Source organism: Phalacrocorax aristotelis, chromosome 3, assembly GCF_949628215.1.
Source record: "Phalacrocorax aristotelis chromosome 3, bGulAri2.1, whole genome shotgun sequence".
In the NCBI taxonomy this organism is placed as follows: Eukaryota; Metazoa; Chordata; class Aves; order Suliformes; family Phalacrocoracidae; genus Phalacrocorax; species Phalacrocorax aristotelis.
This window is the reverse complement of record NC_134278.1, coordinates 49693092-49720291: the sequence shown is the minus strand read 5'-3', so window position 1 is coordinate 49720291 and position 27200 is coordinate 49693092. Positions and strand designations below refer to the sequence as shown.

Sequence of the window (27200 nt, the reverse complement as noted above, 5' to 3'; positions counted from 1 at the left end):
GCTACTCCTCACAATACTTGTTCTCCAGACCCTCCCAACCTTAAGCGGCTACATTGTGCTCGAAGTCCTCAGGAGAGCGTCTACCCCCACGAGTACCGAACACTTTCCACGCTGAGATTCCCCGGCCCCGCCCACAGGCCGCCCTGAGGCCCCGGCCCCGGCCCCGGCCCCGCCCCGGCCCCGCCCCAGCCCCCTTCCCGCCAGGAGACCCCGCCACGCCCCTCCCGCCGGCTGCCCCCTCCTCCCCGGCCCCGCTTCCGGCTTCCGGCGCCGGCTGGGGGCGGTGCAGCGCCGGAGCCGGGCCCACCAGGAGCCGGGCCCACCCGGAGCCGGGCGGAAGCAGTGCGGCGGACTGCGCGTGCGCCTGGGGGCGGGCCCAAGAGGGCGGGCCCAAAGAGGGGCGGAGCCAGGCCGGGGCGGGGGTGGGGCGGCGGGTCAGTTCCTGCCTGGCGCGCCGCTCCCCCCGCGGGCGGCGACCGACCGAGGTAATGGCTGCTTCCCACCCCCCCCCCTACCCCCACCCTCTCTGCTCCCGCACCCCTCCGCCGAGCTGCCCGGGCCGGGCCTTCCGCCGCTCGCCCCCGGCCGGCTGGGGCTGGGGCTGGGGCGGGGCCGCTGCGGTCCGCCTCCCGGCCTTGCCGTTGCCCGGGGAGAGCATGCTGGGGGCCGCCGCTGAAGCACTGTCCCTCGGTTCGGCCCCGTGCGGCGGAGCGATGCCCCTGGGGGAGGGAGTGGGGGGGACACCGCCGGGCCAGGCCGGGCCCGTCCTGGGGCCTCGGTGACTCTCCTCTCCCGGGCCGGCCCGCGGCCCCGCCGGCGAGAGACCTGCTCCCTCGGTCGGCCCTGTCGCCGCCCGCCCTTCTCCCACCGCTCGTCCGCCGCCGGCCCAGCTGGGTGCCCCCGGCCCCGGGCCGTTTCCCCCGGTAAAGCCGGGCCTCGGTCGGGCGCGGGGTGCGGCAGGCTGCAGGGCGGTGACGGGAGGGGTCCCCTCGCCTCCGCGGTTGGGTCGTGATGCTCGGTTGGAAGATGCCCGTTTGCACGTCGCCCGCCGTGTGTCTGTATTTGGGAAAGTGTTAACGCGGAGGCCTTGGCTCGTCCCGTTCTCTGTGCAAACTGGAGCCGTTTATGCCTCGGTGACAGCGCTGGCCGCGCTCGCGGGAGCGTAGATACGGCAGAACCTTTAACAAGATGTGTTTTGTTTGCTGCCGAGCTGACTTGTTTCTTTCTGGGGGAACGGGGTTGCAGTTGTAGCTGAAGAAGCAAACCCCATCTACATGTGCTTCACTGTCCATTGGAAGAATGACAGATGACAAAGATGTACTTCGAGATGTGTGGTTTGGACGAATACCGACCTGTTTCACTTTGTATCAGGATGAAGTAACCGAAAGGGAAGCTGAGCCTTACTATGTGAGTATAACGAAGGTAGTCACGGATAGTCCAATGCCACAGTTATGTCTGTTTCCTTCATTCTTGTTGTGTGCTATTACACGTTGTGAAAAGTAAAACCCAACTCTTCTTATTCCTGCTATGTTCTGAAAGTGAACCATATGACTACTCTGCCTGATTCACCTCTCTTCACAGTGAGTTCAAAACTTCAAGCTTGTTTCACCAGTGAGATAGACTTATCACAAATAATTAATAACTTAAATTATGAAAAGTCAACAACTAGCTAGCTAAAAGGAGGAGGAGGAAGCTCTGCGTGTACTCATGGTGAGTTTGTATGTTCTTAGATAATAATCAGAAGAAGGGAGAGAATTTGTATGTTACCTTGCTACAGAAATAACTTTAGTCAGAGCTTTCTGCAATATCAGTGTTTAAGATCAGTCGCCTGTGTAACACAGACTCATAATGAACTCTGGTTCCAGTATTTCTGTTCACAGACTTTTTCTGCTCATTTTCTTGTCTTTAAATGCTAGCAGCCATGAGAGATCTAGCTTGGATCTAAGAAAAGCAGCTATAATATCGTAACAGTACAGTGTTACTGAACTGGTTTGCCTGCAAATCCTGAACTGGTTTGCTAGGTGATGATAAAAATGAGGGTGAGATGGATGTATTTGGGTTCTAAACTGGAAGGGCCTTCTGCAGTTGTGTGGTATTTATTTATAGTGTGCTCAGCAGTTTTCATCCTTTAAGCACCCAATAGACACTTGTTTGTTAGGGAATGTTAGCTGATTTGGTGAAACTTAAATTTGAAGTGTAGCAAGTATGTGGGAGGTAAATCTTGCACTATGTGTTTTTACGTGATTCTGAAATCCTTAAATCTCGTCATATCTATTTTACTCTTTTTGAAAATACTACTGGATAAAAATTTTTTCTTCTGTATTTAATAGCATCCTTATTTCATCATTTTCTGGTTTACTTGTGTCTTTAGTGGGTTTTTGAAATCTAATAAAGCGTTAAAGCTTTTCATTCAGTGGTGATAGCACTTATCTCTCTATGCTTCAGTTTCACCACTAAAACAGAAGCACTTTGTGTGGTTGACACACTGCCAAATGCATTTGAGCTACCTAGAAGTCTCAGACTTTAAGTTCTATATAATTTTATATGTAAATTATTTAAAATATATTTATATTGTATAAGATTTACATGAAAGGTATGAGTTTATGTATAGAGACTTGCAGTCTTGATCTATTTTACATCAGCATGGAAGCTCTGAAACCATGTTATTGTCATGGTGCAGCCAGCTTTCTAAACCAAGGAGATAGTTTTAAGCTGGTAGGGTTTCTTTTATTCCGCTTAAAGCGCGCACAGAAATTCTCAAGGCTTAATTATTTCTGCAAAGTGTGATTATTCACAGGTCACAATTCTAAAATTTTTTAGCTTCTTCCTTTTTCAGGTCATGCTGGAGCTGATAATATAGCTTTATTTCTTGAAGGGACAAAGGATTTCTAATAGTAAAAGAAGGAATAGAGATCAAGATTTTAAATCATGATTTAGTTCTCATAGTTTCAGAGTGCATCTATGTTAATGTTTTTGTTCAGATCTGGAGTGCATTTTTGAAACAAGTATTCATTCTTTCCACTTACTGTGCCTAGGTTTGCATCACACAGCGGTCTTGAAGCCCACAGGCTGAATCATTTTCACGTGCAGCTGAAGCAGATGAAGTGCTTCAGCTGCTAATGGGCATTTAGTGTATGGAATCAAATCGGAGCTAAATTTAAGTGTTAAACCAAAATTAACCCCCCCCCAAACTGGAGTTAAAAAAGTGAACGTTCCCAGCCCTTAACACCAGCTGTTCAGCTTTACACGCCTCCTTTTATCACATCTCAGTACTTGTTAATGCAGATATAACCTCTGTATTCCAGATAGCCTTCCATAAATGGGAAGGCTGCATGGCAAGGAAGTACCAGCATCATTATATTAATAGGGAGGGGAAAAAATAGCTTCTGAGAAATTTGCATTATGAAGATGAAGACATAGACTGGGAGGGTGAGGGGTCAGAAAAACAGCCTAGAATCTGTGTGATGGATTTTGGTGTGTGGTGAGTGGTGTGGCAGGAGACGCTTGCCTGTTAGATGTATTAGCACAGGACTGGAGTGGTGCATGTGCATATCGCATTGTGGCACTGCATGGGGCTAGCAGAGCTAATTTAAAATGAGCTTGTCTATCTTCTGGAAAGAGTAGTGATATCAAGACTAAGCAGCTCAGGTAAAACACTGTCCTATTTCTTCCTGTAGTCAAGCCAGGTAGGTTTCTGCAGAGTTACACTGGAAGTGGACATGTCAGTTTCTTTGGAGTGTTTTCCTACAGATACTTGTGTTTTGAGTGGAAGCGTAATTAGGAACAGCTAGGTTGAACTACCTTTGCTGAACTATCTGATTTTTCCCTAGTCCTAAAATTATGAGCTTTATTTTGAAATGGTGTACCATCTGTCTCTTGGTATAAACAGTCTTAGATAAAATGTGTACCGGAAGCAGAGTACTCATTGCCTGAGATTTGTTAGGTGTAAAGAACAAAATTACAGCAGAAGGCAATCTTAGAATGATACTCTGCCCAATGGACTAGCCTTACCTGGGCCATTCTTTGTTGCGTTAATGGTAGGAGCCTGAGGAGTGGCTAGGGAGAGATCCTACTGTTGAGTCATGAGGTTCAGACAGGACCCCCTTGCTTTCTAAACTCCTTCGCCGAGAGTAGTGTAGGTGTGGCTAAGTCCAGTCTTAGCCTCAGACTTGGTCAACGGTTTCTTTTCTAAGGATTGTAGAAGTAACCACTCAACAGAGTATTTGTTGTTAGTAGCTAATGTGGCAGATGCCCAGGCCAATCGCATTCAATGAGAACGATCACGGCTAGATTAATGAATAGTACAATTTATTGAAGCAATGGATACACAGGTTCTTTGGGTTACCAGTGATAAAATTGCTGGTTACATGACACAAACAAATACTAAGAAAATGAGTAACACTGCTAGGCTACAAGTGCGTTAAGCAAATATGAAGCGACTCTAATGCATTGGAGATTTAAAGTGAAGCTATATAGAGGGTTCTAAGTTTCCCTGGGAAAACACTTGGTATAACCAAGTGCTCAAACCTTACCCAAAAGGCGTCTCAATGAGGGGGCAGAGAGGCGCAGCTCATCGACTGGTCCCAGGAGTCAGAGTGGTACATGATGGTATCTTCCCTAACACCCTCTTTCTCTTCACACATTTTATACTTTTTTTTCATCTTTCAGGTGGAGTGTGAGTAACTCTAGTCATACATACCTTTATTATGATTGGTGTAAGATTTCCTCATTTTACTTTTGAAGGTAGAAAAACTCAAAGCACATGCCCAGTGAGGGATGGTTGCACCTTAGAGGCAGGTAGCTTTTGGGATGGAGGTGTGTTTTGATATTATATTGACATTATAATGAGCAAAGTTCACCAAAAGGACAGCATTTTGTCAAAAGTATGATGGACTGTTGGCCCAGGGTGGCAAATAAGCAGCATACCAGTTCATGGTAGCCTGTCCGCGATGCATCCACACCGCTCTGCCCTCCGGACAACTCTTCCTAGAGTCAGTAAGCCAAGTTCTCCTGGCATTGCCAACATCTAAGGTTACTAGGGAACTTCTGTGGAATGGATTCCTCCCATATCAGCTGCATTCCACCCTGAAAGCTTCTTCATTGCTGTGCCTTTTCTAAAAACATAAGTTTAATTCCTAAGTCACCTCCAGTAATTATTCCATACTCCTTGAGCTTTCTTAGTATCAAAAAGGTTGTTTTGTTAAGATGTCTATAGTAGTGAGCAATGTGAAGCCATTTCATGATAGGATGCCTTATTTCTTCATCCTGGATGCATTGGTGGTCAGACCAGTCCAGTTCCTGTTAAATCTAGATTTTTTTTCTGTTTTATAATCTGTTGTATATAAAATGGTGTTTAGCTCTGCAAAAAAACCAACTCTGTGGAGAGTTGCTGCTCTTACACAAAGATAAGCATTTACTTAGACATTAGGAGTTCTTTGCATTTCATTTAACCTGTACAGAAGGCATTCCCGGTTGTTATGATTAAATACTGTAGCAATACACAATATGCAACACGAAGGTGTTGCGGTTTGTGTGATTTTTGGGGATGGCGTGTTCTAGCCTACTAGTATTTATTCTGCCTGGCAATGTAGTTGGAGATTTACTTTTGTTTCATTAATTTAATGAGGAGAACTCCTAATCTTATTTGCTTGCCCTACCCCACCCCTGTCAGTTTTCTATAGCTATTTTGGTTCAAGTTGAGCATATATGAATTGTGTGCGTGTCCTTCACAATTTCTTTCAAAGCTAGGGCTAGAAATCCTATCAAAACCAGTTGATTATTGTTATATCTCATTTTTAATCAAGAGCTAGTGCCTGTTTATTTTAGAAGGATTAAATAATTACATTGGATATGGCTGTTGACCTAAGAATATGAATTTTAGTGGTTTTTTTATGTTCTCAAATGGTATTTTTTTAATTGTTAGTACTGAGTGATTTGTTTATCTTGTCTTCATTACTGTTGCAATGGTCAGTCTGATCCCAACAGGTAGTAAACATCTACTTGGCTTTATACCATGTACTCTTCACTACTTTGAGGGAGTTTATGCCAGCTTTTCGTTTTTATACCAAATGGGAGAAAACTTACACAAGTAGTTGCTGGAGGGAATGGCACCCAGCCTCACTTAACTTTCAGGAATCCTTAATCAGTCTTGACACTTAAAAGCAATTCATCCACTGACTGCTTTAGACTTCTGTCTTCTTACAAGTTGGTCCTTTCTGGGGGACAAGACAGATGTGACTCCTTCCAAGCCACAAACCTCAGCTGCCAGTGGGGTTTTTCATCCAGGTTTCTTTGTTAGGCCGCATAGCGAGCGGCAAGCATTTTGCTCCTATGCCATTGATCTGCAGGCAGCATGGCAAATTCAGTTGCCAGACAACTTGCATCAGAACTGGGATTCTCTTCTGTTTAATTCCTTATGTGTTACATCATGCACTTTCCTAGTAGTTGTTTTCTCTCATACACTGTTTAAATTGGTAACTATTGAATCTATGCTAAATCTGCCTTCAGTCTATTAATCAAAAACTTTGATACTACCTTATCTGAGTGTTTGCCCATGTAGTACTGTAGGTCATTTAATTTATGATGGGCATTCTGTCTTTTAGTGTATTACATTGTGATTTATCAGTCTTATATTCAGGTTGCAGTTGTTATGTTACTTGCATTGGTGAATGTGTTTAATTTTCATAGTGTTGTTTAAACCTTTAGCACAAAGACTGCTGACAAAGTTATTTGTCAAAAAAAGAAAAAAGGGCAATTGAGCAATCTGACCCAGTGGAATGAGTTTAACTTGAATTAGTATGTCTTGTCATATGATCATGTGGGTTTTTTCTTAATTAGGCATTACAGCCCTAAACCAAGAATTACTCTTATCACTGAATCATGGCCATTCATTCCCAGCATCTAGAGGTATAGCTGTAGGGTAACCAAAGGCCTCGCTGGCCTGCACGGACTGGTTTAGGGGCCAGTAGCAAAGCGTTTGTGGGAGAGGTGTCATTCTGGTGAACACAGCTTTGTGTAAAAGGAAGGCTCCTTGCCACGTAGCTGAAGTGTTGGGAGAAGCTTGTCAGTGTCTAATAGTCTGAAGATGGAATGCTGTGTAGAATTCTGGTTTTTATAAAGAGGCCTCTATAAAACAATTAATGTGATTCTGCTGTGAGAGAGAATGACTAAAGCCCAGCATATAGTTAAACACATTAAGGGTCTTTTTTTCCTCCTAAATATTTTATAGTAGCTTTCCTCTGGAAATACTTGGTAATAACATTTAAAAATTAGTGGTTTTGGAGTAAAAATGATTTGTGTCAACTGGTGTCTTTCACTGAGTGTAGACAACTGGTGGAGAAGGGATATTAAAAGGGGTAACAAAATGAAAATGTCCTTAAACTATGCATTTAAAGGTATCACTTAACAGATCTAGTGTACTTGTAAATCTCTAGGATAATTAAAGCTAGAAAAGAGATAGAATTGGATCCTTTCATGTCTCCCATGGAAGGGGAAGACTGTAGCAAGGTAGAAGTGGGAAGACTGAAAAACGAGTTCAGTAGGTGCTACAAATGCTCAGCATCTCTGAAAAACAGGCACTCCCTGTTAACCTGTATAACTGTTGGGCTTTGTACTCAAAAGAGGCTCACTGGGAGTGCTGGCCACATTCTGTTAAATTCAGCTAAATGCTGTTTGGTTATTGTCTGTGATCTCTAACTGTGTTGAAATAGAAACTGCATTGTTCTTGCGCTCTACAAACGGAAGTAGAATATTTTACAAAGTTAGTTAGTTGTGCAGTTTAAAGGGTTATGTTATATACTTGCAATCAATAATGCTTTAATGTATTTATCAATTTCTGCGTGGCTGTGCCACATGCAGCAAATTGGCTTTTGTAGGAATCCAAATGGTTCTCAGATCAGAACACACCAGTGCCAATTTAATTGTAAATATCACACAGAAATAATACGGAATTATTACCAAAAATATTTGGGTTTGATTGGAGTGGCCTGGACTATATTGTGTCAGGAACGTTCGGTGTAGATATATGGGATTAGGTTAATGAAGGATAAGATCATATTGCCATTCAAGTTATTGAGGTAACAAACAATTCTTGAGTGTATATGTGACTTCATTGAACTTGAGTTTATTCACCTTTTAAAACTGAAGGCTGTGTTTAATTACCTTGCTGAATTAGTCTTATGAAAGAAGGTAGACACAATATGATGACGGTAGTAAGAGCAGCAAATGAAAAAACCATGTGGTACATAAAAGATTAAGTGTTAACTGACTTGAGGACTGTGATAGTGTGAGTCTTGACCTTTTCTAGGTTTATATAATCCTCAAATTTAATTGTTTCACAGATGTATGCAGATCAGTAACCTAATGTAGTATTATCTAAAGGAAAAATCCATTCTCTTTCGTAAGAACTTACTCTTGATTTACTTTCCATGTTTCTTTGTGAATCTGATACTTGTAAATAAATGCTACTATCATGGCCAAAATATTATCTAATTTAGGTATCAAGGCATGGTCTAATTGTTGGAGATATCAAGTTTTCTGTCAGGGAAGACATATCCGTATATTATTTGGGATGCCTGTGCCACAGACATTCACTTAAGGCCTAGCATTATCTGTATACTATAAAGCAACTATTTTAAGAAACAACACTGATTACAAGGAACACTGGAAAACAAATGTTTCTCTTTAAATATGCAAAATATAATTTAGTTCTATTTATTCCTTAGACTCATCTACTTTAATAATTAGGAAATGAAAAAAACTTTACAGGATTAATTGTTCATTTAAAATGCCTGCTTCAAAGCTAAATGCCATTTTACAGGGAGGTTAATCTTTTCTCATTGGGATACTGGAAGGCATTTTTTGTTAAAGCTAATGGATTGATTAATCTTAAGTAAATGTGCTATACAGTCATCAGTCAGTACACTGATGCAGTCTGCTTAACCACTCTTACTAGGCATGAGAATTTAAAAATAAAAAAACGGGGGAAGGGGGGCTGCAAATAAAAATAACGCGCATTCTGTTTTGTATAGTGCATAACATTACACTTGAGGAAAAAAAGATGGTGCACCAGAAAGCTGTAAGAAGGTGTCTTGTTTCAACTGATAAAATATTGACAGCTTTTCTTTCTGATTTTAGTAGCTTGGCAAAGGTTAAATAGCAGAAGAATCATAGTAGCCTTTACTAACATGTTGAATTGGCAAACCCAGTGCAAAGAAAATGGAAATTGCCAGCTATTGGAAATATAAAATGCACTTGGAAACCAAACCCTTAGGCAGCTAGTTTTCTTTTTGCTTTAATTTTGTAGGAATTTCCATTTTGAAATAATAGCTGATACGCAGTTGCTCATTATATTCAATAAGTTAGAACATGTTCCTACCTGTTTGAAGGTTTTAGCTTTTTTCATACATTCTTTGGCCTGCTTAAGTACAGAAAAGCATAAATTTATTTCCACTCTTTTCCCTCCCAACACGTTGAAAGAATCAAGAACTTATTTTACTACTTTTTGTGTTAATGTGTTGGATACGGCATCTTCTGAGTACATAATTTTATAGCCTTTCATTGACCATTAATAAGTAAACTGTTTAAAAGACATCTTACCTTAAAGGGTGGGGGGGAAGATTGCTGACTGAATTTTGGTTATAAAAATGCATCCTTGTTACAGATTTTTATTAATTTAGTAAATTTTATGTGTACTTAAGGATTCTATAATCTTTTTCTTTCAGTTGCTTTTGCCAAGGATAAGCTACTTGACACTGGTAACAGACAAAGTGAAGAAACACTTTCAGAAAGTTATGAGACAAGAGGAAGTTAGTGAAATATGGTTTGAATACGAAGGTACACCACTGAAATGGTGAGTTTATTTAACTTAGTACCTTTACTTAATTTATCATGTAAAGAGTTTTCACGTCCAACACAGTGTCTGTACTTTTACTAAACTAATAACTCCATTGGGTTTCAAAGATGGCAAAAGAAGAGGCAGGTAAGAAAAGCGTATTGTTTGGGGAAAACAGAAGAAGGTTCACTGTTGGACATATTTTTGATTATTCTGCTTGTACTTAATGTATAAGCCAGAGGTTGTGCTGCACCTATTGCTTTTGTTCTAGTTACTTTAATACAAAGTGTCTATGTTTTTGGCTTTTACGTTTCATGCAGTAGAATCACCAAATAAATCTTTGTTTAGCTTATTGTACCTTCTGAAAAGATGCCTAATACCACAGATAGCAGTGTGAATGCAAATAGGATCTATGCTTAAAGATAATAGAACATGTGTAACCTTCACTTTTCAGTGATCTGATGTGCTTGCACTGTAAAACAGATAATCTACTACTGATACGCAGGCTTTTGTTGAATTAAATTAGTTCAATTTTATTGAACTAATTGCTGTTGATTCTGTTTTTGTTCTGTCATATTAAAAGGGTTTGGTTTTTTCTGAGAGGTTGGGGAATCTGACATTGTCTCATTTACTTAGATTTCATAAATACTGTTTGTCAGATTTTGTTTTTTTCCTATTTCTGCCATAAAGAGTTTTAAAGAAAACATTTTGAGAGCTGCAATGTTTGCTAGCTCTGTATAGGTAGCATCAGCTCTCCAGAAAATATTTAGTATTGTGAATGCTGAAGAGATTCTTATACCTATTTCATGTATTACAATAAGAAAACAAGAAAACTCCCTGTGGCTGTTTTAGCTTCTTGAACCTAGATTGTCTTGTGATTAGCAAGCATCATATCATGGAATCTCTTTAGACTTGGTTGATGCAGTAGATCTAGTCTTCTGTTTCTGTGAGACCAATCTAGTGTAAACCTTGAAAATGTGTATACAGAAAAGCATAAAAACTAGCTTTTTCCACTTTTTTCAAAACTGGCTGGCAAAACCAGCTTTAGACATCGGTTTAAATTACCTGGAATTTAACAATAATTGGCTTCTTGGTGAGCTATACTGATCCTGATTCATGGATGCTGTTTGTTTAAACATAAGATACCAGGTTTGTCCCAGTGTGTTAGTAATCTTAGGTATATAATGGGAGGAAACTTCCTAAGTTTTCGCTGAAGTTGTAACAACTTTCGTCAACAAAAAATTTCATATTTTCTGTAAGTTTTCAAATACAATGATAATTAAACCAGAATTTTAAAGTTAAATTATAGAGTAAAAATATAAATTATAATACTGAAATTAAGTAAAGAGTTAGTAAACTCATTGAACATTGAAATGAAAATGAATAGTGTAACTATGATCTGCTAATTAAGGTTCTGATCTTTCAGAAAATCTAAGCATATTCTGCCTGGAACAATTCCACTGAGATCAGTGAAGCTGCTTTTCAAAGGAGAATGCTGTCTGCAAACCATTATTTTAGGAGAATGGTAGTCCCCTGAATAGCTGAAACTTCTTCCAGGGAAGACACAAGCACCAGAACTGAGAATTAGATTGAGCTAGTAGTTTGTAGAGAAAGAATATTGAGCACTAACACTTAATCTTTTTAAGTATAACTTCTGTATTCAGAATCAAGATATTGCTTATTCTAATTCTTTACTTTGCACTGTGAGGTCATATTGCTTACAGTCTCTGCAGTTTCATACCTGGTTGGGAGGTAGTATATTTCTTTTGAGCTTTCTTTTTGTTTTTCAGTGAGATTTTGGAGGAAGTTTGAAACATAGTTTCAACTTCATGGTCTGCAGCACTGGGGCCAGGCCCCCGAAGGAGGATGAAGCTCTCCAGGTCTGGAGTTACAGGGCCTGAGGCCTCCCAGTGAGGTTGTTGGGGCAGGGGAAGATGGTCTCCTTGCCTGCAAGAGGTGTGTGCTGGGGGAGGGTCTGGTCTGTTTCACCAAGTTAAGGAGCTGCAGGAAGAGGTCATCAGACTGCAGCATCAGAGACTACAAAAGGAAAAGGATCAAATCATCTCTGAGACACTGCAGCTACAGGAGCCTAAACCTACAACTACATTAAAGGAGATGCAGGCAGACTATGTGATTCTTGGATTGGAATATAGTCTCCTAAGATACGGAAGAGCTGGAAGGTTGTGACTTCGGGCAACAAGAGAAAGGCTCCTTCTCCACCTGTGTTTCTGTAACTACAGGATAGGTTCAGTGCTCTGTCCAACGATGCATTTGAGGTGGCTGAGCCTGAACTGTGCAGGGACACCGGGAGGAAGTGGCAAGTGAAATCAAAGGTCTGTGTTCTGTTTTCTCCCCTTTATCATTCTCTCCAGGATCTTGAACTCTACCATTTCATGGTCACTACAGCCAAAGCTGCTACTGATTATCACATCCAGAACTATTTTGTCCTGTCAGTAACAGATTCAGTTGTGGGACAGCTCTAGCCATTCAATGCCTGTGTCAAGAAATCTTGACTACTTGTGTCCCACCATGCTGCTTTTCCAGCAGATGTCAGAGGTTAACAAGAACCAGGGTCTGTGATGCAGAAAATTTGAGTTGTTTAAAGAAGGCTTTATCTGCTTCTGTGCCTGCATTGCATGATCTAAAACAAACTCACCATGATGCTGCCCCTACTAGTCTCTCCTCTGATCCTGAAGCACAGGATCTCACCCAACCAGTTGTCTGTCCTATTAAGTTTAATACATCTAAGCTGCATGGAAGACAACCGTCTTCCCTCATCTGCCCTGCCTGTCTTTCCAGAGCAGCTTGCATCCATCAATCCACAACAGTATTCCAATTGTGCAAGCTGTCTCACTGTGTCTCAGGTAGCCCAAAACTGTCACAGCTATGTCACTGCATATGGAGCTCCAGTTTCTCCTGCTTGTTTCCCAAGCTGTGTGCATTTATGTACATACACTTGTGGTGGACTCTCTTCTACCCTCTATTATAATTTTGAGATCTCCCTTGTAGCTGTCACCTTTCACTTGCTTTCCACCCATGTCAATTAATTTTTACTTGTCCATGGGTTGTTATTCACACCCCTGTTCTTGTGGTCTGAAGCTCTTCTCACCAGGCTGGCCAACCTGAAGGCAAAGATACTGTTGTCTCACTTAGGTGAATTCCATCTCTCCCTTGCAGTCCTTTATCCCCAGAGAGTGTCCTGTGGCAGTAGAAGCCAAGTCCTTGTTGTCACATCAGTTGCACAGCTAGTTATTGACCTGCAGTTATTGCCTAGCACTCTCTGAGCCTTTCTCCTTCAGCGGTGAAATTGTGGAGATGCCACCTTGCCCTGGCCTGTATAGTCACCCTTGATACACTAAGTGCTGCGAGGGAACCTCAACAGTTTGTCCCCACGTGGTTGAACAGCAGGGCTAATAATCCAAGCATGGGACAAACCTTGCCAGTCTGTCTGCAACTTCTTAACAAGCAGCAAACTTCTGCAGGTAACAAGTGAGATTGGCAGATGGGGGAGCGCTCTATCCCCCGTAGGAAGGAGTCTCCTACTGCTGTGACTGCTTCCTTTTGGTGTGGATGTGCCGTTCACGCTGCTCTGATGCTTCCTTACAACGTCCAGCTCCTTGTCTGCCATTGAGGCATTGACTGCAGGTGAAGGAGGAGCCTGCCTTCTCTTGCCAGAGGTTGCAAGACTCCAGTCTTCCCCATCTTGCGAATCTCCATTCACCACTCCAATGACTGCAGACCCTCTTTCTGTGCAGCTGGGAGTTCAGGCTCTTATCTCTGCAAGGTCTCAGTGAAGATGCTGCACAGCCCTCTGACCTCCTGCAGCTCCTTAACTTGGTGACATAGCTCCTCCCCTAACACACCCCTCCTCAAGCTGCCAGGAGAGCTTGGGACCTCTCCTGAGGTCTAGGGCAAGCAGAGGAAGCATGCTTGCCTAGAGACCTGGAGAGCTGCATCCTCTCTCAGGAGCTCTGCCTGCGTGAAGGCCTCTGATGTGCCAGGAGGGTTTCTTCAGCAGATGCTAGGGGGTGATACCCTATAGCTTGTTGCTGCCCTATTTGAGCACTTGCATGTGGCCTTCAGCACAGTTTCTGTCCCCTTTCTGTGGGCTGTGCTTTAGCCCTGGTAGTTGCATAGGTGTCTCTAGTAGCAACTGGATGGATGCTTGACCCTTCCTAATCCGGAATCAGTGGAAGACAGAAGGTCAAAGCACGATTTGATCAGGCATAACTGGCATATTGTTTGAAAATTGTAGTGTTTGCTTAAAAGATCTAAGAATAATTTATTTCTTCCTGAATACTAAAGGAAAAGGTGGAACTATTTCCTTATGCAACCAAAATTTCCTTCGGTGAGACATTTGTTCATAGAAATACATAAACACCAGATTTTGGCCACTTGATACACTTAGTACCTCAGAGTTCTGGAGCATGGGATTTTTTCGTCCTGGATTTATCAGTTCATGTGACACGTCTTCCTGAATTACCACAGGAAATTATTCTGGTCTGAAAACAGCCTACTGACTAATGCTGTCCTTTTCTGTCCTGGGTTCAGAAAGAAACTGATTTTCCTTACTGTCCATCTGTCACTTTCAAAAGGATTTTAAGTATTTAACCTGGTGTTTTCCAGACTTCTCTCACACTCTGAAACCACCTTCTGTATAATAATAAAAGCACTAATAGATTGACAATGGCTGGAAGTCAGGGTCCTGTTACACTTCTATAGACTGAAGACTTTCCAGAACTAATCATTATTCTAGCAAGTATTCTATTAAAATAAGAGATTTGTGGTCTCTTAGACATCTTTTCTTTGATATTTTCCCCATTATTTCATTTGAGAGAGTTCTGCACAGTCTGCCTGTCCTTGGTTCATACTTCAGTTAAGACTAGTTTGATTTCAACAATCCAAGAATAATTTTTCAGAATTATACCTTTCTGGGCTGGACATTTTCCTTAGCTGTTGTTCTGTTTGTTTTCTCTCTTTGTGGTTTGTTTTTGTTGTTGTGGGTTTTTTTTGTGGTCTTTTTTGGGGGAGGGGGGGGAGGTGAGGCAGGTGGGGCAGATCTTTAAAGTCTCTTGTGTTTGAATTTTTTTAAAAAAAAAGTTCTCCTCGTTACTGTAGGCTCTAGAGAGCATTTGTGTGTTTCTTTAACTGCAGTGTTTATTTTTCAAATAGAAGTTCAGAAACAGCATTGCAGCAGGACCACTGGAAGCAAGATCTTTGAGGGAATACAGGCTTATAGCACAAGGTAGATACATGCTTAAGAATGGAGTTAGGGAATGTTGGTTTTTTTTAATTCCACTTACAGATTGACAAGTCTTCTTTTATTCTTCTGGTTTTGTGCCTCCCTTAATTCTCTTTCCTGGTTAAGAAACCTGGTTTTGTTATGAGGGAAATATAAAGAATAGGTTTAGTATTGTTATATGGAGTGCTATCATTTCCAGACTCTTCAAAAATGTTTGTAACTATATCTCAAATATAAACACAGCATTATGTACAGGCATTACTTAAGGCTTCTATTGGCTTCAGATGAAATGCCAGTGTGAGAGAACTGGAATTTGAAGCAGGACATGTCTTATATCTCAGGATTACTTCATTCCTGTTGTGAACTTTACTCTTAATGGAGGGCTGTGCTTCTGAATAGAAAATGATTTCTGTCATGGTCTACTGTCTCCATTAATTTCATGTGTTCTGTTATGCAACAAAATGAATTTAGGGCTGACCTCTTTCAAAATAAAACCCATCTATTAACTGAGCAAAGCACATGGATTTTACTGAAGAAAGCTTGAGACATGAACTTTATTTGGTAATCTAAACTGCATAGAAAGTATAGAGGCAGGCCAAGAACTAATGCACTTCGTTGCTATTTGTTTTGTTGTATAAATTGAAAGTAACTGAAAGTCATTGTTCGGGTTTATCTAATTATCAAAGGAAATCTGACTTTTGTTACCTAGCTCATCTGGAAAACCACTCTTATTGAACTCTCGATGAATCCCTTTCGAAATACTCAAGACATGATTGGCACTTAGTAAAAAATCTTAGTGGTAAAAACTTGAGCATTAGCAGTGAATCGGGATAAATCTTTATATGTGTTATCTATATTCTTTATTCCATTTGTCAGGAAAACACAGTTCTAGATACTTTCTTGGTATTTCCCCCATTCTTTCTTTTAAGAAGTTACAAATGTAGTAGGTAAGTTCAAGTAGTACTGTGTTGTTTTGGTTTTTATTTTGCTGTTGTGGTGACCTTGTCTTAGCTTTGGGGTTAGCTCACCCATAGAGGGTGCTAAAGCACTGTTGTGTGAGAGTTTAGCTAGCGGGTCAGGATATTGGCTTGGCACAGGTGCTTTTAGAGCAATGCTCCCTGTTATTGCTCTCTGGACTTTCAAAACTTGTGTACGTGCTTGGCTCTGCATCCTGTGATCAGTCCCACTGAATTCAGTGAAGTTACTGAGTTTACAGTTAAGCGTGTGTTTACCTCTTCGTAGAATGAAAAGCTAGTAACGCTCTTTTAGCTAAGATTTTTAAAAGATAAGAGAATGGAGCTTGACATGCCAAATGCAAAAAACCCCAAAATTTTATCAAAAATCTTGCCAGTGTCTGCTGGTGAGAAAATTGCAGAAATACCTTTTTACAGTGCCTATGGAAGTTTTGTGTATATGATATACATATTCCTTATATTGCTGGAGACTGTATCTTCTAATGAATTTAAAGGAGACAAAGCTATAAGACAGAAGTGAATATACGGAGGAAGCAGTTTCTTTGTGTAGCTCCTTTAATCCAGAATACTACTGAAATACAAAGCTCCAGTTGATCTTTTTTCTTCTCCCCTTCCATTCTTCTTAATTTGGTAGTAAAGATATAAAGTTCATCTTGATCTATCTTCTTTCAGCCCTTTAACAGATAAACCATTTTTTTACTTTGCAACTTATTCTCCACTGTAACATCAGGCAGGCTGGAGAGGGAAGAGTTGTTAAGGGTCAATGTGGTATAAACCCATGGCATTTAAATATCTGAAACCATGTATGCTTTCCTGTCAGAGCAGCTATTCCTACTATTATCAAGCTTTTTAACTAAAAATACTGTTTTGAAGGATTCCACAGAGCAGCTCTAGGCCACTTACGCTGTTGCAAAACTAGCAGTGTTTTGTGGGCACGGCTTGGAGATCACTGGTTTAGATATTGGATATGCAAATTCCAGACTTGTTTCTGCCAGAAACTCAGTCATTTGTACCAGCCTGTATAACTTTTCTGAATAAGCAATAATAAATGTTAATTATGGGAGTCAAACGGCTATTTTTTTTCCTGTAAATACAGGTATGTTAACTGTTATATGTAGAATTAAATGCGCAACATTTATGTTCATTTACTATATCTTCATTTTTAGGCATTACCCAATTGGTTTGCTGTTTGATCTCCATGCGTCAAATACAGCCCTTCCTTGGAGCATCACGGTGCATTTCAAGGTAAAATTGAAATACACTTTTAGTTGAGAGCAACTGAGTGTGGGATTACATGAAATCTGGAAGCTAGGAAAAGGTTTCATAATTATTTTATAAGTAAGTGAATGGTATGACTTCAAAGGGAGAATGTTCATTCTTCCAGAATCATCTAAAGTTTTCTGTAAATCTACAGCTGTTTTCCATGAGATGGCACGTGCTTTCAAATTACTTTCCTTTGAAAATGAGCTATTATAATCAGAAAATCCAAAACTGTTTTTCGAGGAAAGTTATAAGGCTATGTCAGTGCAATTGAGTGGTTATGAGGGAAGGACTTTCTCTTATGTCTTTTTAATTCAGTCAGCCTGAGTTGACTGAAGATTTGGAAGATTGAGAAGTGTTCATCCTTTTAGGCACATGGGCATGGATATGAGATACTGTAAAAATCCTTGAAGTCAGGGAAGGCTGTTGTACTTCACGTGGGTCCCCTTTAGAGAACTGAGTGAAATGAGTTTGGTCTTGTGACAGCTTACAAGAGAGACTATTTTGATTAGACACTGTAAAACCATTAGGTATGACTTCATAGTACTGCTGATCTTTGCTCAGAAGAGTACTTGCACAGGGTTAGCTTTGGTGCAGGATTCTTTCATACTCTGAAATGCATTGAGACAGTAATCCCAGGTATGTTTTGAAGTCAAAACCCACAACTAGAAATAATGGCATTTAACGTTGAAACTTTAATTTCTCCATTGTAATAGAAACAATGCAATGGGAAAACTGATCCAAAGGAAAATGCTGAGTTAATAGGCTTGACTTTAGTGTGTGAGATTCAAGATGAAATGAGAAACATACTAGGAAGTGGTTGTGTTCAATGTTTTAATTCGAACAGTTCTTCTCTTGAAGGTGTTTTACAAAAGGTCTTACTAACAGGATTAGTCTGGTTCTTTTTGGAAGTGTGCACTGAAGTCATACATTCTTACGATATGCATTTCCATATGTTGAACTTTTAAAATGATTGACTGACTAAATGAATCTGAAGTTGGGGATATTTTTGAAACCATTGTAATTGCTACACTTCTGTCTGATAGATGTCAGATGCAGCTCGGATGAAGAAACTTCCAGAGTGTTTTGAAGAAACTGTTAGGCGTCTAGTTTCATAAATCATGATTTAATTGTTATATTCTGAGACCTCTGGGAGATTAACAGTGGCAGTATGTAGATGTTGCCGTCCCGAAGTAGAGCCATCTTGAGAAATAAGTTTTAGCACCACTGTGCTTTTCAATTTCATATGGTAGTGTAAACTGACTCTAAAGTCCTTAATTGCTGCTTGCTAAAAGATCAGCTAATTAAAGTTTGTGTCAAAGGTGTACATTAAAGATCAGCAGAAATAATTTACTGCTAAAGCAGTATTATTTTAAAAGATGATGTAATTTAGTTTTTAAAAATATAGCACCTTGGATTAAGCACCTGCTTAATCTCTCTTCCTGTTTTTGATGTAATCTGAAAGTTATTTAAATATTTAAATAAGAAGTTATTTACATATTTAACTTTCAGATTAATCCTTAAAGTCAAAACATAACTGCAATATATCAAAGTGTGTCAAATATTGAAGACATTTTCATGTGTTAGTTTCTTACAGCTAAATAGTTTAGGTGTGGGATTCCTGCCTGGGTTATTCTTCTCATTTGTGTGTAGTTCTTCTTCAAAAAGCCATCATTTCTATTTGGCTTAATGGAACAGTGTTAGATTTTTCTGGGGTTTAACTTTTGCTGTGATGTCTTTCTCCTTTCTTTTACCAAAGCATGCAGTCAACAACAGATACCTCGAATATCTGTAAAGGGAGAAAAGTTAAAATCCACTCATCAGTTTACTTTTTTAAAGTTAAAAGCATTAAAAACTTCTGCTGAACATAAATAAACTTTTGAAAGTGGACAGATACTTGTAACCATCCTCCTACGTTATATATGCAGACCAAACAATAAATACACATTGAGTGCATTGAAGAAACAGTTTATTCATTTGTACTTCTGGTATGCAATAAAATAACATGCATTTATATCTCTAGTAAAGTTGAAATACACTTGCCCTAAATAGTAGAAGGATGAGCTTGAACAGAATACTGAAGTGTGAGAATCGTGAGAAGCCGTAGTCTGGGAAGTTCCTTTTGTTACCCAGGTGTGGCTTTACAGGGAGAAGGGAAACCCTAACCCTTCCTGTTAAACTCATCTCATTCTACCCTGTGGCATGCTTAGCACTATTCATGTTCTTAGTGTGGTAACCAACTCTCCAGATTTTGAGCAGTAGATAGGGGTGGGGAACTGCTCTGGAAATGGTAGCAGGAGAGGAAATCGGGTGAGCCAGGGGAGAGGCTAATGTTTTCCCTCTCCTGAAGCCCTTATGTCTTAGTGTCTGCCTTTCTACCCATGACCTGATGTAGGAGGTTATGCATCTGTTTCTGTATAACAGCAGCTGTTGTCTTGGTCTTTTTAGCTCAAAATTGGGTCAGGTGAAGTGAAAAGGAAGTACTTTTACATGTAGCATGTAGATAAATTGTGGAACTGCTAGGAGACATTGTAGAAGCCAGAAGTATGAATGAGGTGTTTTTTTTAAAAATCTTTTTAAAAAAACAGGAACACTGATAGTAACTAACCACAAATACATGGATGCTCCCCCTGTCACTGGATATGTACCTTATGGGTTTTAATGCCATATTATTGGTGTCATTTTCTGCAAACATGGCCTAATGCAACTAGACTGTCACAGTATAAACATGTTTTGTGAACTGGAACTAATAGATAAATATGGGTGGAATGGTGTTATGAAGCCAGTCTGTTGAACTTATCTGCAATGTTTCTGGAAGTTTTATGTGAGAGGTCATTTAGTGCTCCTGTCTGTACGGATGACACCTGCTTCTTTATGACCAAGTTCATGTTCCAAGTGTCTCCTGGTATGTGAAACAAAACCAGTACTATTGGAGCTTTCTAAGAAAATCAGAATCAACTATTAACTTTTCTTTCAAATGTATGGAACATGGAGGGAGTAAGACATCACCAACAAGAATACTTGAATTAAAGCTGCTTATGGGATCTGTTAAAACTTTCTGCAAGTCTCATAGCTGTATAGGTAGGGGTGGCTACAAGCATCTTTACAGCTGTCTCTTTCTTCAGGGAGCTAAATAAAGTTATTTACATTTGATCACTATTTCCTCAAGTAGAAAGGCAACAAGTAGAAGTAAAATAAAAATACAGGCATACATGTTCTGTATTTCAGTATAAAACTTACTATCCCGTGCCTTAGTTTATAAATCTGGGGATGCCAGATTTTTTGTTGGTAGTCTCATGTAGGTGCCACTGTTTCATGTGCCTCTTGTAAACACAGCAGTGTTGTTTTCTAAGTTATTGCTTTCATGTTTAGGTTTTTCAGCTTCTACTCACAGTACTGCATAGAAATGTGTCAGTATTTTCCCTCTAAAGAAAAGAGTTGACAGCGCTGAGATTGTAGGAGTGTTTTGTAGTCTTCCACAGTGTTATCATTCTGAAGCTGGGAAAATGAATCATGCCACACCTTTGTACTACTGTGGCTAGAATCCTTCCACAAGTTTAGCTAGCTTTGACCAGTTTTAAATATCTCTTTGCTATTCTGCAGACCACACTCTGTATGTTGTCTGGAACACATCCCCAGGGAATGATGTTCCCTGTAATTTGAAATGCATCAGAAAAAAGTAATCAGGGAGATGCCTTCCTGTAGAAAGACAGGAATGTCCAAAAAAAGACTCTACATTTCAGTATATTTCAACATATACGTAACAAAACAGCTGTTGTAACAAAACTGTTCTGTTCATAAACTTAGCTAAAACTTCAGCTTTTAACTCTGAAAGGCAATTTCGATTCCTATATTACTTGGCATTAGGTACATTCCACTGCTTCATATTTTTTTGAGGGATGCCAGTGTCTCACTTTGAATTCTTGCATGTAAAGAACTTTTTTGATCTTGAAGTATGCTATTTCTGACTGTTCTTTTTTTCTGGATTGGTTACCAGACTTCACTTTTTTTTTATTTGAGCAAGTAAGTTAAGCTTCTAAAAGTATTTTACAGGCCTATACAGATGTCAGCTTGTAACAATCCCGGTAATGTGTTCCATTCATCTTGGGCCCAATTATGCTGAGACACTGAGCTTTGTAGGGGAGAAAGGGAGTGATGTCTGCCTTAGAAGGAGAACTTTACTTCCTGTTCTGTCCTCTTTAATGTCTTTATACTTGGCCATCCTCATATGAGAAACAAGCTTTATTTCTGTCCTGAGATTTCTAGTCAGCTCTACATACCTCAGTCCTAAGTAACAACAGCACTGCCTTTGTAAGTTCAACACCAAACTGCCTGTGTTTCTGTGGAAAAGATATTAGCAGTCTTCTTTTCCCTTTATACTTCTGGTTTTGGAAGATACTTATCATTTTGGTCCACAGTTTCCAGAGTCTGACTTCACTGTCATAAGGAGGAATCACAATATGAAATTCCATTATTTAGTTTCCAGCTCTATTCAATAACCTAATGAGGAGGGAACTATTGTTCTTGTCCTTAGAATTGCCTTCAGGTAAGGCAATCCCCAGCTCCCTTTCATATTGTCAACTTAGTGGTTCTTGGATATTTTGAGTTCCTGTAGTCTGAAGCAGCCTTCGCTATTTTTCCTGGTTTTATGTGGAGGAGGGAAGGTGTGGGTTTTTCTAGCAGTATGTTGGTCCTGCTGTGACATGTTAACTATGTTGTAAAAGACTTTGAAAAATATCCTGTTATATGTACTTGTATTTCTAAAATGGTTTTGACAGTCCCTCACAAAAGATTTCTTTAAATAGCCAATTTGTGATGGGTTAAGAGGAAAGGTCCTCTTGTGGAATAACAGATGAGAATTAAAGTATAAAATTACATGGCAAGCTCATGTTATGAAGTGGAGTACTAATGATGCCACTGTGGTTTGGCTCTGGGGGTTTGCACTGTTCAGCATGGTCATAAGCAACTGTGAAAAAATGATGTACAAGGAGGGGATAAAAAGTACTGGGTTTTTAAACCTTTGAAGACTAAAGACAATGAATTTGTGATACTGAATGCTTGTATTATTGTAAAATGGCAAGTGATACTACGTGTCGATTTAAGTAAAATTAGAGGAAAAACAACCCCAACTGTATACTTACATGAGGCTGAACTTCTGATTAGTTGATTTCCAAAGAAGTCTTCTTTTTTGTGCCTGAATGAGATTTACTACTATAATTGCTTAATAAATTATTTAGGAAAGGTAATTGTCATTTCCTGGGGGGATAAAAGTTACCTTAGGAGTGGTAACTATGCATCTGCAGTGCTGAATGCAGTGTCCCAACTCTAACAAAAAAAAGGGGGGGGTTATGAAATTAAGTCACACGGGTTAGCAATAGGCACATGTGTTAAGGTAAAGTTGGAGCTGACAAGGATTTCCAGTATCTCTCAGGAAAAATGTTTGTAAGTTGCATATATGCTATAGTTAATATAAGTGGATGATGATACTTGTAGGAAACATTTTTCAAAGGCCTGCGTAGAAATGGGTGCTAAACTGCCATTGAGATTCAATAGGAACTGGGCACTTGTCACTCACTTCTTCCCCTTTTCTCCTGTTCATTGCCAGAAAATTGAACATCTGCTTGAAAACATGTTAAAACTCTTCATTTCCTGAAATTTGGTTGTAAGGGCTTAAATACATCCACTGATGTATTTAAATGTATTTATCAAGCTGAGGTTGGGTGATTTAGACTGGTATCTGGTTTTACAGAAAACTGTCCAACTTTCATTTTTCCCTGAAATGTTTTTCACTGGAAAAAACTTTCTTGTCAGCAGAGTGAGGGAATGGTTGTTACCTTCTTCCGTAAGTGGAAGATTCCAGTGTGCCTCTTTTGTATAAACATAAACCTGATTAAAATTTTCATTTATTCTTCATCTTCTAAGGTGTGTAATAATGCATTTATTTCTCTTGATCTTTCTTTTATCTTTGTAGAATTTTCCAGAAAGGGACCTTCTACACTGCCATTCTAAGGATGTGATTGAAGCCCATTTTATGGCTTGTATAAAAGAAGCAGATGCTTTAAAGCACAAAAGTCAAGTCATCAATGAGATGCAAAAAAAGGATCATAAACAACTGTGGATGGGATTACAGAACGGTAAGTACAATGCATTAAGTATTAATTTTATTTATATCTAGCATGCTAATAAATAATTTCTTCAAACTTTAGTCATGATACAGGGTATAAAATGTCATTGTTCTGCAGAATTTGTCTAATGTCACTGAAAAGATCTTTTTTTTTTTTAAAAGTCACCATTTATGTGATAATCCAAATGGGGCCTGATTTATTTAAGGAACTGAATTGGGTCATGGCTCTGTTTTAAAAAAATAAAACTAGCAACAAAACAAAATAGGTAAATATTTTCTAGTGTACTTTTGTGCAACTGCTGGTCTTCATTTGGGAGAGACCTGGGGTGTAATTGTTGTTCAGTATTAACTATCTTGGACTGTAAAGTAAAAAAGGTGCTCTCCTATAGCTTAAGCTTAAGGACTGTCACTGATAAACAATACAGGTAAACTTTTTTGAAAGTTGCCCAGTAGATTAAAAGTTTTACTTTTGCCTCTGCCAATATTTTTTTTTGGCTGATACTATGATGGTTTTCACAAAGATTTCTGCATAGATAAGTATTGACTTAAAGTCAGCAAAATAATGGCAGAGCAGGATTTTCTAAAATAATTGGTGTTATTACTTTGCACAGATGGCATGAATCAGTATTGCAGTGCAAAATATAACTTCTTTTGATTTTTTTTAGTGTCTCCTCTTTCTTATCATGGTTTTTAGAGGCCTGTAAGTTGAAAAGATTTATGAGTATTTCAGTAACTGCTGTCTGGAATGGGTGGTAACACCACTTTCAGTGGATTTTACTCATCTCCTGAAGCTGTCATCATATTATTACGGGTAAACATATTTTACAGAAGCTGTAAGCATGAAGATGTTTATGCTGAGATACAAAATACTAACCACTTAGAATTAACATCTTCCCACATGATTGTAAGGGAAATTAAATGAAACAGGAGAAGCTTTGAATGCAAGAACACTTGAGGCATGTGTTTGCTTTAGACGGTGAGGTTCCAAATTAGTCTGGGTTTAATGCGTTTGTTTAAAAAGTGTGTGGATTTTCTGATTTTTTTTATTATTGTCTAGTGGTACTGCTTTTCATATTAAAGGTATGTCTGTAATAATTTTGAAGGTTGAATGTTTATTAGAAACTCTGGTTTCTATTTTTTTATTTAATTGGGGAAGAGTTAGAAATTGAGATATTATCTTAATTTGCCGTTTGAGTGGTAAGATCTTGAGGGATGCAGTATATACCTGATAGGTTTAGCAGGTAAGAAATTGCACTTTATCTGGTTCAATTAAAAGTAGTTCTTGAGAGACTGTTTTGTATAGATGTTAGCCAGCAAAATGACTGATAACATATTTGCTTCTGTAGATTGGCAGTAAATAGAGTTCTGGTCCACTGGAAGCCAGAATCAGTATAAAAACAGATGTTTCCCTAGGCTTACATTGTTACAAGTCAATTTAAACAGAAATTTTAATAATTCTGTGGAAAAAGTATTCTGCTGTAATAGCATTTGTCTTGCAAGCAGTTTAGTTTAAGAAGCAAATTGCTGTGCCAGCATAATTTAGTTTTTTATTTCAAGAATTATTTGCTTTATTGCAAAAAGAAATCCTGTTACTTAGTCCTGGTGCTCAGGTGTTCCCAGCAGTGCACTTTAGGTGGCCTTTTTATTAATGCTTTTTAAAATCAAAACTAAAAGACCTCTAACATGAGTTACAGTATAATAACGGCAGAAGAGTTGACTACACAATGAAACAGTATGAGGTAAGGTTCTTCTTTTAACCAGAAGTTAGAGAACCTCGCTACCCTCAATAGGTAAGGTAAGAGAAGAGATATGCAGTGTGGTCTTTCCGTGCTCATCTTGGGCTCTATCTTTTAGTTCATTATTTGTCAAAGAGTGTCTTTGGCTGTAAGGAAACCAGAATTTTACTGTTTTGCTTTATAATGTTAAGAACAGAGGTTGCCTAGCAAGGTTGATTTCAAGAAGGTTTCACTCTACTTAATGAGAAATTGCACCTGTGGAATCTGACACCTAAATGAGAAGTTTAACCAATCTTTTGAATACTTTCAAATGCTAATTTTAATTTCTTAGCTCTTCGTAAAAGAGAAACAAGAAAAGCTTGTGAAACCAAGAAAACTCTTTTTAAGCATGTTGTATCTTTCAGTATGTTTTTATAGGCTTTTGTTTGAGATGTAATAATTTTAAGCCTCTTTGTGAAACAAAATGAATGACCACAAAAAAGAAAAGAAAGTAGCATTTGTGATAACTGCCTTGTAAGTAATGATACATCTGCAGTCTTTTTTTTTTCTGTGAAACTTCAAACAATTTTCTTCAGTTTTTAAATATAGGAATTGTTATTTATTTAAGGAGTGATAGCAGTAGTTACAGGATATTTATTAAATTTAACTTTTGGGGGAAAAAATCCGGTTTTGGTTGTTCGGAGAAATGTAGCTACCAATTACAAGTGTAATTTGGTATAAATGTTTCTGCTAAGAAGGAGGTACTTGAACAGGTAGCACAAGGAACTTTTCAGTTTTAGGGGAAGAGCTGTAATAGTGAATTTGTGGCAAAATCTTGTGCTGGTAACAGCTGGTAGGTATTCATAACCTTTACGTCCCTCCTCATACCATTTCTGGTTTTGTATTAATCTGCTACCAAATCAGGAAGGTAAACATACTTTTCTGTCTTACTGCTTCTGCTGTGGTTTTGCTTGTTCTTCAGGCTTCAGTTAGCCAATTTTTGTCCATAAACCAGGTATTTCTTAGCTAGAACACTTCTCTGGGATGGGTATGTCTGTATTGCCCTAATTTTGACCAGCGTCGTGGATGTCTTTACTGTGGTAGGGAAGCGATAAAGGCAGACTATATAACTATACTGACCTCTACTTTGTAAGAGTTGTTAAAATTCTTTGGTCAGAATTGATGGAAAATGCTACTACTGTTCTTAATTTAATAGTGTTATGGCCATTTTTATAATGGATAAAGAGGATTTTCAAATGGGTGGGTTTTTTTCTTCTTGCCTTTTGTGTGGAAAAATAAAGGCCTTCAGCTTTGAAACATTAAGACTCTGCACCTAGTGATGACTCAGGATCAAATGAAATCTCAATTGTTTTTAGGGGGAGAGCTATATTTTTGCATGGTTCAAAGAATGAATATAACTTCAGTATATAATGGTTCTGATAAAGGAGGTTTTTAGATTGAACACAGCTGCTTTTCATCAGTTGTGGAGAGACATAAGCAACCATGACCTGAAACTTTCACAGGCATCTTTTATAACTGGTGAAGACTAGACTTGGGATTTCTGATACGTGAGTGGGGGAAATAAACAGTAAAAACTCACAGCCGTTTTAAGGCTTCTTTATGTATTATAAAATATAATGAAGTCATTTTACTGAAAATATTATGGAAAAAGAATGTAATGCTCATTCATACTGTAGGGCTTACCAAAAGTTAAGTGGCCATATTGAAGTGTTCTTATTAAAGGAGAAAAATCCTGCAAACATTCAGAATATGCAGTATTTTATCTTTTAATGCCTGTGATCTCTTGCTTGTCTTACTGACAGAATCAGGCCTATGTTTTCTTGCATTTCTTTCTAAATCATATCTAAACCAGTCCTGGGTTACTGAGGGGCAGAGTTGTGGTTTTTTCCTGGGTTATCCCATTCCTGTTTAGAAATGTTTGAACTGCCAAAAAGAAATAGTGTCACACATTATCAGCATCTCTTTTGTGCTGTGTACACATGGCCCGCTTGGGTTTGATGTATATGTTTCTCTTCTTTGTAGAGAGCTTGTA

The 27200-nt window shown here is 39.1% G+C and overlaps 1 protein-coding gene across 1 annotated transcript in view; it reads left to right on the top strand.

The window, feature by feature from the left end:
• The first annotated feature begins 386 nt into the window (after nt 1–386).
• ATG5 (autophagy related 5) overlaps nt 387–27200 on the top strand; it is a 78531-nt gene continuing 51717 nt past the window's right edge. The window contains exons 1-5 of the mRNA XM_075087378.1: nt 387–485; nt 1246–1407; nt 9723–9850; nt 17215–17293; nt 23280–23442. Coding sequence (XP_074943479.1) covers nt 1300–1407; nt 9723–9850; nt 17215–17293; nt 23280–23442 — 478 coding nt within the window. The 5' untranslated portion in view covers nt 387–485; nt 1246–1299. The remainder of the gene's footprint in view (nt 486–1245; nt 1408–9722; nt 9851–17214; nt 17294–23279; nt 23443–27200) is intronic.